This window comes from Nelumbo lutea, chromosome 1, assembly GCF_056320005.1.
Source record: "Nelumbo lutea isolate HS-2025 chromosome 1, American lotus-T2T, whole genome shotgun sequence".
Lineage (NCBI taxonomy): Eukaryota > Viridiplantae > Streptophyta > Magnoliopsida > Proteales > Nelumbonaceae > Nelumbo > Nelumbo lutea.
In genome coordinates, this window is record NC_142684.1 from 151414127 (window position 1) to 151427786 (window position 13660).

Sequence of the window (13660 nt, forward strand, 5' to 3'; positions counted from 1 at the left end):
TCATATGATCATTCAACATCAATTCTGTTGACGTTGGGGCGGCTCCGGTTCCGAAATTCGGATATGGCCACTGAGCCGAATGCGGACAAATACAGCTAATCCAAATATAGTAGCATTGGTCAAGAGTCAAACTGTAACACTTTACCGTTCGATTGGTATAGTATATACACCTTTCATCATAATTGAATAGAGGCGATTGTTAACCGTTGATTCAGTACTTGGTTGTGCATTGCTTTAAGGTGGTTTCATCTAACTTGAACTTTTTTCTTTTCTTTTCTTTTTTTTTTCCTGACAGGAAAAGAAAAAGAAAGAAGAATAAAAAAACTGAGTTAGAGTGGCGCTTAATGCTTAATCTGCTTCAGTCAATTAAAATCTTGGGTCATTGACGGACAAATCAAATAAATATTTAGTTTTTGCTGATTTTATTAATTATCCAATATATTTACAAAAACCTCTCCTAAAATTTCTGACAATCATAAAACATCCCTTATAGTTTTACTTTAATAAAAACCTCCCTTGAACTTATCATTGTCTTATTCTCTTCTTCTTCTTGTCTTCTCCGTCCCCACTATCCCTACTCTCTTCCATTGAGTCGATTAAGTCAGAGCAACCGAAAGACACTATTCATCTTCTTCACGATGGCAGCAAATAGAGTTTCAGCAACTAATCAGGCAGTTCTCGGAGGTCTAGTTTGTGCCGCTCAAGGGGAAACCATTAAAACGGTGGGTATCCTCTTTAGGCTCTAAAATTCTTCCATCACGACCTCCTCGACTTGGTCAATTGAGTTCAAGAGTTTCTTCTGTGGGGTTAGGACATCAAATTCTCCAGCAACCTAATTATCAATACCAAGCAAGGATTTGCAGCAGGTCCTTAGCTTCGGTCACTTCTCGCCACCGGAGTATTCTATCGCCTCAACAATGAAGACCCGTGTAAAATCCAGCCACGCCCAATTGCCAACCTTTGAATACCATAAGATGCCCTTCCAATATTGACGCCCCGCTAAACCACTATAGCCCCCACCCTTATTGTGTGTTCCAGTAAAGCATCCAACCTCGTAGTTCCCCGGGAAATTGGAAAACCGATGAAGTCTCGACCATCGGAACTACCCAGTCTTAAAGGCGAGTCGAACAAGTTTGTTGCATCTTAGTCATCGAATATTAAGGGGGAGCCAAACAAGACCCGTCCATCGCCATTGCTGATTCTTGCAGGAGAACTGAACAGCCTCCCCCCCTGTTCCATATCGAGCGGATCTGCAGCCGATCGGCGATGAACAAACAACGATGCCGTCAAGTCCGGTCTGATTAATCTGTCTCTTGATTCTGGCATTGCTATCCTTGTCTAAAACAAGAAAATTTGTAAGAACGTGTATTACTATCTCCGACGAACAAATAATCGGATTTCCGATAACATACGCAAGTCTAAAAACCTCTTAGGAAAATCAAGACAGAAAGGAGTAGATTTGAAAACCATAGACTACCTTGCTTCAGTTCTTGAGGATTTGGAGTTCGCGATTAGAGGGGTTGAAGAAGAGAACGAAGTAACGCTTTAATGGATTCCTTTGCATTTGAATATGAAACTTGAAGAAGAAGAAGAAGAAGAAAAAGAAGAACTAATGAGGGGAGATCCGGGGAAGGATTTCACGCCGTTCCCTTCTATTGCAAGAGGAAGGGGAGTCAGGGGCAGTTTTGATATTTTAAAATATTTTATTAACTCTTTGTCAATTAATTAGGAATAATTTCGTAATTTATCAAAATTTCATCTGAATCGCTGATGAAAGGGAGGTTTTTTCCGAGATCTTAAAAGGTTAGGGGAGATTTTTGCTCAAGAAAAATTACAGGAGAGGTTTTTATATTTTACCCTAATTTTAAAAGATTGGATTATTATAATTATGCTACGGCCAACTATTGATCACTAATCAAAAGGTGTCACGTGGGCAAAGCTAGAGTGCAAGATCAGGATTTCACCGAGGCACGGCGAGGTTAACAACGACCACACATTTATGGTGTAAAATCGATGATGGGAGAGCTATTATTGGCGGCCATTTCAGACGAAGGACATGGGCCTCTGCCGATTATTAGCGAAATAGTTACTCCCACGAAGCCACGATGGATGGGACAGAAGGGGTTTTTAACACTCTGTGATTGCAAGTCGCCGAAAATCCCAAAATCTCCCACCAAGTCTTCGACAAATTAAGTAATTAATCTCACGATTATATATAACCTTGATTGCCAATAAAAAAAAAAAGTAGAGATGGAGATGTTTATTGAGGACGCCTAGCAATGGCGATGACGCGTATCTCATTTTGCCCGGCAGCAACCAACGTTTAGTGTTGTCTTCCAACAGCTTTTATGTCACATTGTCACCCACACTAATTGCCCCTGCCTTCGTCGTATCATTTTGGGATTTGGACTTTCCCATTATTGATCAGCTACTCAGCACCGTCTTTTGGATTTTGATTGATGATGATGTGTCATGTGTCCACGCAATTTACTTTTATCTCTTTCATGTTCCCTGCTGTACCAGGTAGTGATATGTCCTATTTGCCCAATTGGCAGTTAAAAAGCAGATCGGACGGTGGGGATCATCTGGCTGCCAAATCCCAATTCCCAAGAAGCATTTCGGTGGCCCATAGATAGTTGGACTCGGATCTGATTTATCATTTATGGAGTAGGGGCGCCTCGTGTTTCTAGAAGATCTGCTTTACCAATTACCGGGGTAAAATTTCTCAACTATGGAAAAATATACGGCTCAGATGTCCAACTAAGGAATCTTTTCACCTGAATCCCAGCTGACGCGTGTCGCGATTTGGAGTTCAGGGGTCCCAGATTCTCAGTCTTGAAGACCAGTGGATGGTCAAAATTCAGAGTAGTTGAGTCAAATTTAGCGTGGCAAATAGGTAATTTGGTTATAAAGCTGTATCTTTTTTTGTAATTGCGCTCATAATAATAAGGATTTTCATTTTTCAGTACATTTTAGACAAAAAATTATGATATGACTATGAGGTGATTAAGGGCCCCACTGTGGCACTGCACCGTATTTCCTTTTTCTTTTCCTTTCCCCCCCCACACTGTATCTATATTGCTGTCTCCTTTGTTTGGGTAGCTCTTCGACCTTGTCCATCTGCTCTGTCTCTCGACGCAGAAAACACTGAACTTAGACGAAAAGCTTAGATCTAAAACTGAAGTCTCTCTAGCCCTAGCTCCAAGAACGATCTTGGTACGTCTCAGTCCGCATTGTCTGATCTTTCAGCTGTTGTTCTTTTATAATGCATGTACCAAGTGTCACTGTTACTCCCGTCGTGATCTCATGTTCAATCGTGTTTTCTTTTTGACTCGAGATGAAATGGGTAAAGATCTGAGAGTTTCTCACTTCATCTATTACCTGCTTCACGAATGTGGGGGTACCGGTGGTTTGGTTGACGGGGATATTGGAGGAGTGAGGGTTTCTGTGTGTTTAGAGCTTGACTTACTTGAATGCTACTGGTTAGCTTTCGATTTTGGAAGTTGAAATTCCTGTAATTAGTAGTACTAGGTTGGTTAACTGCTTTGCGGTTTGTGATCTTGGCTGAGTGCTTATTTTTAATTTCAATTATCCGGGAACTTGTGATTTTCACCTGAGTAACTAGATTCTGGATTTTAAGTGCTTTCAAGTTTTAAGCCGAACGAAGTAGGGCCTAAGGCTAAGATTTTTGGTACTTGTAATGTAGTACTGCAATTCTAGATGCAGAGTTATCTCTATTATGTTGTCTGGCGTGTAATGTAAGATCTTGACTTGGGTCAATTTTTGTGCCGAAAAAATGTTTGGGTCGAAGAAATAATTTTTATATTAAGACCATTATTCAGGTCTTCAACGGTAATACCTGCATTTTGTTTTATATTAGGAGAGACTGAGAGAGTTGAGGTCTGATTTCACGATTCTATAGTTTAATGGCAGATTTGAATTCTATTAAACCCAAGAAAGGACTCACCTAATAGATCTGCTGTAACGCTGTTTTAATCCTTGCAACGAAGTCCATTTCTTCCCTTTTCCTTTATCTTCAATTCTTCATAATATCCGCGTCTAAAAGCTTGGGACCTTTTACAATGGTTTACGATGCAGATGGATTAGAATATTAGCTTAATTATGCATACCCCTGGACTGTGGCAACCTATGCCTTTTTTGACATGGAATCTTTTAGAATGTTTGCTCGGCTTTGTTATTATTTGGTATGGTTATTTAAAACGATTTTTGATCATCTTGGCTCATCAGTATGGCTCTTTTCAGATATATGAAGAAACGAGTGTATGTTTCACCTGTTTGTTGAAGTGCCAATCTCTCTGTGTCGTTAAGGTAACTGGATTGGCCTTTTCTTTCTTGATACATACAGTTTTTCTGTGTTTGTTGTCATTATGTGTACATGTATATATATTGTATTCTCTTTCTTAATGCAGGTGAAGTTGTAATATTTGAATAAGCTAGAATGGCGGTCACTGATGCTCAAAACCCACTTCTCAACGAGATAACTTGCGGGTCTTTGCTGCAGAAATTGCAGGCAATCCTTTTTAACCTTTCCAACTTGAAAGTCTATCATATTTCATTTTCATTTTATTTATGCACGTTTTTTATTATTGGAACATGAAGTTACATATTGAGCAGAGGAAATAAAACTGAAGTTTGGGTTTGTAATGCAGCAAATATGGGATGAGGTTGGTGAGAGTGAGGAGGAGCGTGACAAGATGTTACTTCAATTAGAACAAGAGTGCTTGGATGTTTACAAGAGGAAGGTTGATCAGGCTGCAAAGTCAAGGGAACAGCTTCTTCAGGCCTTGGATGATGCCCAATCTGAATTGTCCAATCTTCTCTCAGCTTTGGGGGAAAAAAGCTTTGCTGGAGCTGTGAGTGAACGATCATCTCGTTTTATCCATGATAGAATGTACATAATGGGTCCTTAATTTTTTTGTCAGAAAAACTTCAAGTAGAAATTTGTGAGCAACTTTATAGGCATATATTCCTCTATGTACATCAGTGCAAATCCATTCAGGTTTCCTCATGGATATGGCCTTTTATGTCTTACAGCCAGAGAAGACTACTGGGACAATTAGGGAGCAACTTGCAGCTATAGCACCTGTGTTGGAAAAGCTTTGGAAGCAAAAAGAGGAAAGAATAAAGGAATTTTCTGATGTACAATTACAGATTCAGAAAATATGTGGGGAGATTGCTGGGAACTTGAAACTTAGTGAGCAGGTGGGGCCTCCTACGGTTGATGAAGCAGACCTATCCCTCAAGAAGTTGGATGAATTTCATGCTCAACTCCAGGAACTTCAAAAAGAAAAGGTAGACTCTCTCCCCTGATCATCCGGTAGATGAAAAGTTATTAAGTTAAAGTGATTGTGATTCAGTTGTTTTAACTTTCACATTGATATATTGGTAATAATCCATTGACTTTCCAATGTGGCAGAGTGATAGATTGCACAAAGTCCTTGACTTTGTAAGCACTGTACATGACCTCTGTGCTGTGTTGGGCATGGATTTCTTCAGTACTATTACTGAAGTTCACCCAAGCTTAAATGATTCTGTTGGTGTGCAAGCCAAGAGTATTAGTAATGATACACTATCAAAGTTGGCTAAGACAGTACTTGCCCTAAAAGAAGAGAAGAAACAAAGGCTGCAAAAGGTAACTCTTTTAGCATTTCAACTCTATGTTCTTTATCATGCTGAACTTTGCTCATTACAATTATTTTGGTTTGACTCACAATTTTGTAACTAGATGGAAGTACTGGGCACACTAATAATTGAAACCTTGCTTGCAAAGCTTTATATATGTCTAATTGTCTATGGGGGTGTAAGGGTGTTTGGCACCATGGTTGGTAGAAATGGCAACATTTATACTCGAGTATAGTCTTGGAAATTGGGAAAGTAGTCAAGTTGTGTACATAACCTAGTGCACATTTGTTTATTGTTGTTTAATACACAAAGGTGCCATTAGGCACCACATGGGACATTAGAAGTGAAAACGCCTTTAGGAGCAAGAAACCTCAAAAAGTTGTTTCTATCAAAATTCACTTTTGCATAAACAAAGGTGAGAGAAGGTACAACTGGTTCTACTTGAATCAGCCCAACCAAATTAGATTTTGGTTAGGTAAACTCAAGATGGCTACATGACACTGATGTGGCAGTGTTTTTTCAGGAAATAACCATGGCACCAAAAAATATACTATATGTAGTTCTTTTGGAAACTGGAAGTGCCTAATCAAACAGGTGGTGCAGATTGTGAAAAATATTGATTTTTCTTTCATTGGATTAATAAAGAAAATATTATACTTATCAAAAAAAGAAAATCAAACAGCTAGTGCCATGCCAATGCTGGAGCCTGTGAATATTGGGATGGAGAGACAAAGATGAGGAAGTGGAGGCTCTTGACTTCCTTAATGGAGGGAAAGTGAGAGGACTCCACTTATTTTTTGTTAACCACATGCCCTTAAGAGTAGGTGGAATTTAACCAACCAAATTGGGTGTCAACATGTGAACTAAGAAGCTTTTAAGGTAACTTATCATGTCCCATGTAGCATGAATTTCCCTTGAGCCTACTGGTCTCCTGTTGCTAAATTTGATTCTTATTCCATTGAAATAATATTGCTGAATTGGCATTTAGAGGTTAGTTTCCATATGCCATCCAAGTGGTATGTAGTAAAAAACCATTGCCCCCCACCACAATTGTTTAGAAATCCTGATGCCAGGTTTCCATCTCTCTTTGCAACCTATTTTTTTTCATAATAAAGAAAAAAGCATTGAACCAAGTTCAAGTAATAGTACTGATGATATTAAACTATATTGATTTAATATGGTAATCCATCAAGAAATGTTCAGGCATTAGGTTTTTCCTCAATTATGTGTTTTCATTTTAATGAAAGGACAAAAGGTTATTGATCTGCCTGAAGTGCAAAATGAAAATGATCACTCTAACCTGAAAAATTACTTGTGCACATTTTATTTTTTATTTCAGCAAGAATGAATTTGAATGGTCTGACAATGTTGACTTCTTCCCAGATTCAAGAATTAGCAGCACAGCTATTTGATCTGTGGAACCTGATGGACACGCCTGAAGAGGAGAGGAATTTGTTTGAGCATGTTACCTGTAACATTTCAGCTTCTGTAGATGAGGTTACAATTCCTGGGGCCCTTGCTCTTGATCTGATTGAACAGGTGAGAAATAATCACCAGTTGATAAGTTCTCTGAGCAGTAACTTTGAGTGTGGGAAGCTAGCGTATCTCATTTTCTTGTTTCTGTTGTGAAGGCTGAGGTGGAAGTTGAAAGACTTGATCAGTTAAAAGCAAGCAGGATGAAGGAGATAGCTCTTAAAAGACAAGCTGAGCTTGAAGAGATATATGCTCGTGCTCACATAGAAATAGATTCCGTGGCAGCTCAAGAAAAAATAATGGCCTTGATTGATTCTGGGAATTTTGAGCCCTCTGAATTGCTTGCTGACATGGATAATCAGATTGCAAAAGCAAAAGAAGAGGCCATCAGTAGAAAAGAGATACTGGACAAAGTTGAAAAGTGGATGTCAGCTTGTGAAGAAGAGAGTTGGCTTGAAGACTACAATCGGGTAACTTTGATCTCTCTCTCTCTCTCTCTCCAATGATATTATGCTTACTGAAAAACGGACTTAGTTCTTTTAGGTACTTACATCCAAATTAAATAGGACCTGATCTATATGTAGCTAATCTGAGCCCATTATGATAATGTGGATGTCCAAACCTAGGTAATCTCATAGTAAAAAAAAGTCTGGATTCTCTGGACTCCTTATTTGGGGTTTCTTTTCCTGTTGCATCTTGCTTGTTGAGTGCTAGGTGCCAACAGCTTTTTTTTTTTTTCCTGATTTCAGCTTGAAGCATCATTGGGATGCTACAAGAAGTAAACAAGAGTGCCTTGCCTTAACCGGGGAGGATTTGTTTTCTATAGGGTATCTTGCCTGAAAAGTCAGAGGTTCCTATTCCATAAAAAATCCTTATACTCTATTTTTATTTAATAAAAGAAAAGTTATTCTGCATGGTTGCAATGTTTTTTTTTCTTCAAATCTTATTCTTACTTTATTTTAGAGGAACAATTATTCTGTCTTGCAGCGGTTCCACCCCATTGTTTCCTTGCTGTTTGGTGCCTATACTGCATTTGAAACAGGGTAGTTAGATTATCAATATCCTTTCTTTAAGAAGGAATCTATGATCAAAGAAAAGTACAGATCTTCATGTGCCCTTTACTTGGAGGAAAAAAATCCTTGCTCCTCCTAGAAAACAGTAAAGAACCCTTGCAAGATTATCAACAATCAAATTAGCATACATTGGAACACACTAGAAAAGAAGTTCAATCTGGATCCAATAATCTTGCATCTTTTATACTATGGACATTATCCATGGGGCCATAGAAAAAGTCCCTAATTATAAAAAAACGTCCACATGATTTGCTGAGAACGAAGCTGCATTTCTGCAAATCATCATTATAGCCTTCTGCAAGTTTGTTCCAGTCGGCTAATTGTTGTCCTCTAAGAAACATGCTGCATCATGTTTTTTTTCTTCACCTGTCCCTATTAGTAAGCAGAAGGAAAAGTTTACCTTTATTAGAAATAAGAACAGCAATATAGAAAACAAAGTAACAATCAACAAGCTTTCTGATTGTACTCTTGCATACTTCCTTTCCTGTCAGTTAGGATGTGAGTTTTCTAATGTGGGCTTTCTATAAACAGGATGAGAATAGGTACAATGCTAGCAGAGGTGCACACATAAATCTTAAGCGTGCAGAAAAAGCTCGCATTTTGGTCAATAAAATTCCAGGTATATACAGATTCAGAATGTTTGCTTACATCGCTGATATTTTAGATGGATTGAAGGATGAATAAATGCTTTGGTGTTCATGCATGCCTGTATGAATATAATGGTATGCATGGACTCCCAAAAACAGATATTATCCAACTTACAATTTGCTAATTGTGTATCATTTGTGGACCTCTTCAAGACACTCCTATTTGATATATCTTCAACAGGGGATTTTGTAGGACAAGAGTGCTATGGACCTCCAACATCCAGAGTCAATAGAGGAATAGGAATTCTACTTTCAGTTATGATTAGATCCTTTTTTGTCTCTTTCCCTTTGCTTTACACATGTCCATGTAAGGTGGTGTGATTAATATAATACTGTCCATCAATTCCTTGGTGTAATTATATAAGATCTCCCATCAATCCCCTGTGAAAGTTGGGATTATGAACTCTCTTGACATGATATATGCAAAGCCAAATGTGTGGGTAGATCTTTCTGTTAGGTCTTTTTGTCATCTAGCAACGAGTGTTTATTTTAGTGGTTGTTTGTTTTTCTGTGACATCTCATCATTTTTTTCCCTCTTACTTTCTGAAATGATGCAATATCTTTAGTTGTACTCTTAGGGGTAGGATTAGTATTTTTTATGGTTATTATCAATAGCTGTGGGTGAGTTTTGGTGCAATCTAATTTGAATTATTAGTATGTTGTTCATGCATCTCTGCAAGTGTCCTATTACATTACAATAGTCTTCATTATCTAGATTGAAGACATCCATCCAAATTAATAATTGGTTTGATTGGACTTTTAGCTATTGTTGACACCTTGGTGGCAAAGACACGAGCCTGGGAGGAGGAGCGTGGCATATCATTTACATATGATGGCGTTCCTCTCCTTGCCATGCTAGACGAATATGCCATGCTCAGGCATGATAGAGAGGAAGAGAAACGGAGAATGAGAGTAAGTACAGAAACACTCCTTATGAGCTCATTTTCCAAATTAATAGTTTTATTATTGTTGATATTCGAGGGTTACTTGTGGTTTATGGGACATCAGATATAACATGGAATGAAACCAGTTATTTTGAGTTTGTTTTTCTTAATATTTCAAAAGATGAACTAAATTTGTTATTAGGAATGCTAATAAAAAGGTGGTAATTTGGGCACATTCCTTTTTTTATGTATACTGTATACATGCCTGACGAATTATCCAAGTGTTCTTGTTTTAAAAGACAAAATTACTTCTATGCATTAATTTTTATCATTATATATTTGTTAATGAAATAGTCAATGTAGGATTCAGAAGACATGAATTCATTTTACTTCTATTAGCAAACCATAATGGGTATTTCTTTTCTGGGTTTAATAATAAATTCATTTTGGATGATGGAGTTTTTTTTTTGGTAGGAAAAAAATTTCATTAAGCAAACCAAAGAGTTCAACACACAAACCTAAAATAGAAAAAAAAAACAGGAACACTACAACGATAGGAATAAAAACAAATCACCCAATACCAACACAAGGAATAACACAGAGAGACACAAGAAGAACAAGGAGACAGACTCCACAAAACCATCCTGACATAACTGATCAACCAACCAGGCAGGGAGGCTTTCCCATCAAGAACTCTGGTAAGCTTCCATTACATGAACAAGAGACATAAGAGAGTTTCACGCCCAACTCTCTGCATACATGAAAGGTATCATGCAAAATGAAGATGAGTCCTTTGGCCAAACTTTTGAATTGCACAAAAGCCCATTCACCAACTGAAGGTAGTCCAACTCGAGGATGACCTTGTTTAGATCTCGGGATTTAACAAAGAGGAGGCCTTGAAGAGCTGCCTATGCTTCTGCTTGAAATGCTGAACTCGCTACCAATCTACCACAAGAAGCAGCAACAAAATTACCCCCTGCACTACAAATAATTAAACCAAAATGAGATATTTGCATTTCGATGACCCCCATCTATATTCATTTTCATCCATCCAGGAACAGGGGGTGCCACTGATTACTCAAACCAATTACTGTGGATTGCTGAAGAACCCTGCTGCAAAGAGACCCAAGAGACCCAGCTTTTCTGTGAAGCTATAAACGGTCCTAAATTTCCCTGCCAATAGATAATAATATAGCACTCAAGTTGGGCTTAGAATCATTAAAGCAGATATCATTCCTATTCAACCAAATAGTCCAAAGAGTTAATGCTAAACACAAAAGCAAATTTAAAATCAGTATGATTTTCAGAAAACCAATTTACCACAGTGCTGAACCAAACCTTAAGGGCAAATCATATAGGAAAGATTATCATATCTACCACCAATAATACTTCCAAACCAAATAGCTCTGGCAAAATCACAAGACACTAAAGCATGCAAGATAGATTCAGTTTCACAGCCCCACAGCATTTACAACCTAGCCTATTTGAAATTCCTTTGATTCTAAGATTGTCACCCACTGCCAAGGCATTATGGCATCATCTCCAAAGAAACAACTTTATTTTAGGGCTAATATATGAAATCCAGATCCTTTTTCATACCTTTTTAGTTACGTCAGTGTCTCTTGAAGCATCATCTATGAAGACCTACAGTTAAATGATAGGCCGCCTTTACATAGAAGATTCCTTGGGGATCTTGGACCCAAATCAACTTTTCATCCCAATCAAAATTACCAAGCTTGATGTATTTAATCTCTGAAGCAATGCCAGGTATGAAATAGTTATGAGTTAAATCTATTTTCCAAATTCTTAGTCCCTATTAATCAAATCACAAACTTTTGAAGGATGAAGGAGTTTAATGACAGACAAGATTTTTGTAGCTGATCTCAAATTGTTGTTATAAGGCTTTGTTGAGCTAAAGGTGTTGAATTGATCAGAAAGACGGTTTAAATGGATCTTGTGCATTCAAACACCATGACATCTAGAATGATTTTTTTTTTTTTTAAATTGTGTGTGTGTGACTTTGATCGCCTTCCAAATCGTTTTTTTTTTTTTTGTGTGTCATATCGTATTAACTGTTGCACAAAAATCATCATCATCACCATCATTATAAAATTTCTTGTGTGGTTGGCCATGTACAGGATCAGAAACGATACAATGAGCAACTGAATACGGAACAAGAAGCCATATTCGGTTCAAGGCCGAGTCCAAACAGGCCAATTGCTCCAAAGAAAGTGATGGTGCCACGTGCCAATGGAAGTGCAAACGGAACTCCCAGCCGAAGGTTATCGCTGAACGCTCATCAAAATGGTGCGAGATCCGCGACTAAAGATGGGAAGAAAGAAAACAGTCGACCTGTAGCTCCTGTGAACTATGTCGCCATATCTAAAGAGGATGCTGATTCGCATGTATCAGGCACTGAACCACTTCCTGCTTCACCTTGATAGATAGTACAAGGCTGCGAGTCTAGTTAGTTACCAAATTAGGAATGTATCCCTTGATAATTGTAAGGGTAGCTAGAGACTGAATGTTGTTTGTTGTATTGGCGTTTGGTAGCTTGGCTTTTATATCATAAGCTTTACCGATTTTTGTTCTTACTTGCATATGGAAAGGCAGTTTTCATCCAAAACAAAATTCCAAGTGTGCATGTCCAAAATTGTTACGGTCCATTTGTCGGATGCTAGTGTGAGATATCCTACATCAGTAGTATGGGACGTTGTAGGGTATATATGTGCTTGGATTCACTCTCTAACAGCAAACTTTTACGGGTCAGTTCTTCCAACGTATGTAACAAAAATATGTCAATCTTTTGTTTTCTTTCGGACCTCGGGGGATTGCTGAAGCAGGCTTCTGCGATCAGCCATTACAGATCTGATACACCAAGGAGGGTCTAAGAGATTTACACCTGTTTGAAAAACAGCCCTTCCTTGAAACCTGGAATCATGGTTCAAAGTATAGATATGCCTGTGTATCAGCAGATATATCGGTACTTAGATACATGGGGAAATACGTTTTTTTTTTTTTTTATTTTCTTTTTTCAAAATTTGGTTTTTGGGAAGGTATTTAAACATATTTTTTATTAAAAAAGAGTGGGATTAGAAACACCTGTAAACAGGTGTATCGGACCCCCTAAGATACATACAATACATCTGATATTGGGCACATTGTATCAAAATTTTGAACCTTGCCTGAAACAAAAGCGCAGGGTAGTGCAATTGGAATCTCTTACCCACAAAAACCCTACCCATGCCAACCCACATGAAACTAGCATAGGACATCTTCCCATCCATGATAATATACAAGTAGAGGAAATGTTCTCCAAGCATAATTGAAGTGTCTTGTGGGTAGGCATGGATAGGTTCTTATGGTTAGGAGATCCAAACTGGGGATAGCACGACACCAAAGGTCTTAATGATTACTTGATGCATACTGCTATCTATAGGAAATTGGGATGCAACACACACATACTCTTTAGAGCAAGGTTTTAAAAGGCTAAAAGCATAGTTTAGGCATAATGGCCCAAAAAGGTGAGGCATAAGCCTCAATGCTTAAGAATAAAATTAATTAAGTTTATAAATTAATAAAAATAACATATAATATACCAAATTAGAATGATAGAAGGTATAGATATCTATAAAATAAAAGTTTATAAGCAATAAATTTCAACATTTAAGCATTAAATAAAATAATAACCAATTAACAACAATAAACATTTTACATTTCATGTTTCAAAATGCAAATTTCTCAAATAATTCAAATAATCAATTTAGAAGAAAAGAAACATATGAAGAATAATCCATATAATTGGATATTAGATTTATTGTCATTCAATAATTTAGAAGAAAGAAAATGACTTAGTTAATTTGATCTATGCAAAAAAATAAATCCATTAGGAAAAGAAATGAGAAAATAAAAAACTTGGGATGCTATATTTAAAATAATT

The 13660-nt window shown here is 37.5% G+C and overlaps 1 protein-coding gene and 2 long non-coding RNA genes across 7 annotated transcripts; 2 read left to right on the forward strand and 1 right to left on the reverse strand.

Moving 5' to 3' along the window:
- Positions 1-388: 388 nt before the first annotated feature.
- Positions 389-1677, reverse strand: LOC148878381 (uncharacterized). Its single transcript, XR_016102080.1, has 2 exons — positions 1478-1677; positions 389-1338 (listed from the first exon to the last, which is right to left on the reverse strand). It is a non-coding gene; the product is annotated as an uncharacterized LOC148878381 (long non-coding RNA).
- Positions 562-2896, forward strand: LOC148878382 (uncharacterized). Its single transcript, XR_016102082.1, has 3 exons — positions 562-1295; positions 2556-2715; positions 2817-2896. It is a non-coding gene; the product is annotated as an uncharacterized LOC148878382 (long non-coding RNA).
- Positions 2897-3004: 108 nt separating this feature from the next.
- Positions 3005-12351, forward strand: LOC148878383 (65-kDa microtubule-associated protein 1-like). 5 transcript variants are annotated; one of them, XM_088953908.1, is made up of 11 exons: positions 3005-3216; positions 4264-4329; positions 4431-4531; positions 4671-4874; positions 5056-5313; positions 5438-5653; positions 7027-7182; positions 7275-7586; positions 8721-8808; positions 9600-9748; positions 11859-12351. In XM_088953908.1, exons 3-11 carry the CDS (start codon positions 4460-4462, stop codon positions 12159-12161), a joined length of 1758 nt encoding a protein of 585 aa, XP_088810034.1. In that variant the 5' UTR covers positions 3005-3216; positions 4264-4329; positions 4431-4459; the 3' UTR covers positions 12162-12351. The 5 variants fall into 5 exon arrangements, with proteins under 5 accessions (XP_088810034.1, XP_088810053.1, XP_088810044.1 ...); XM_088953927.1 differs by having other exon boundaries at positions 3065-3216; positions 4249-4329; XM_088953918.1 differs by having other exon boundaries at positions 3077-3346.
- The last annotated feature ends 1309 nt before the right edge of the window (positions 12352-13660 follow it).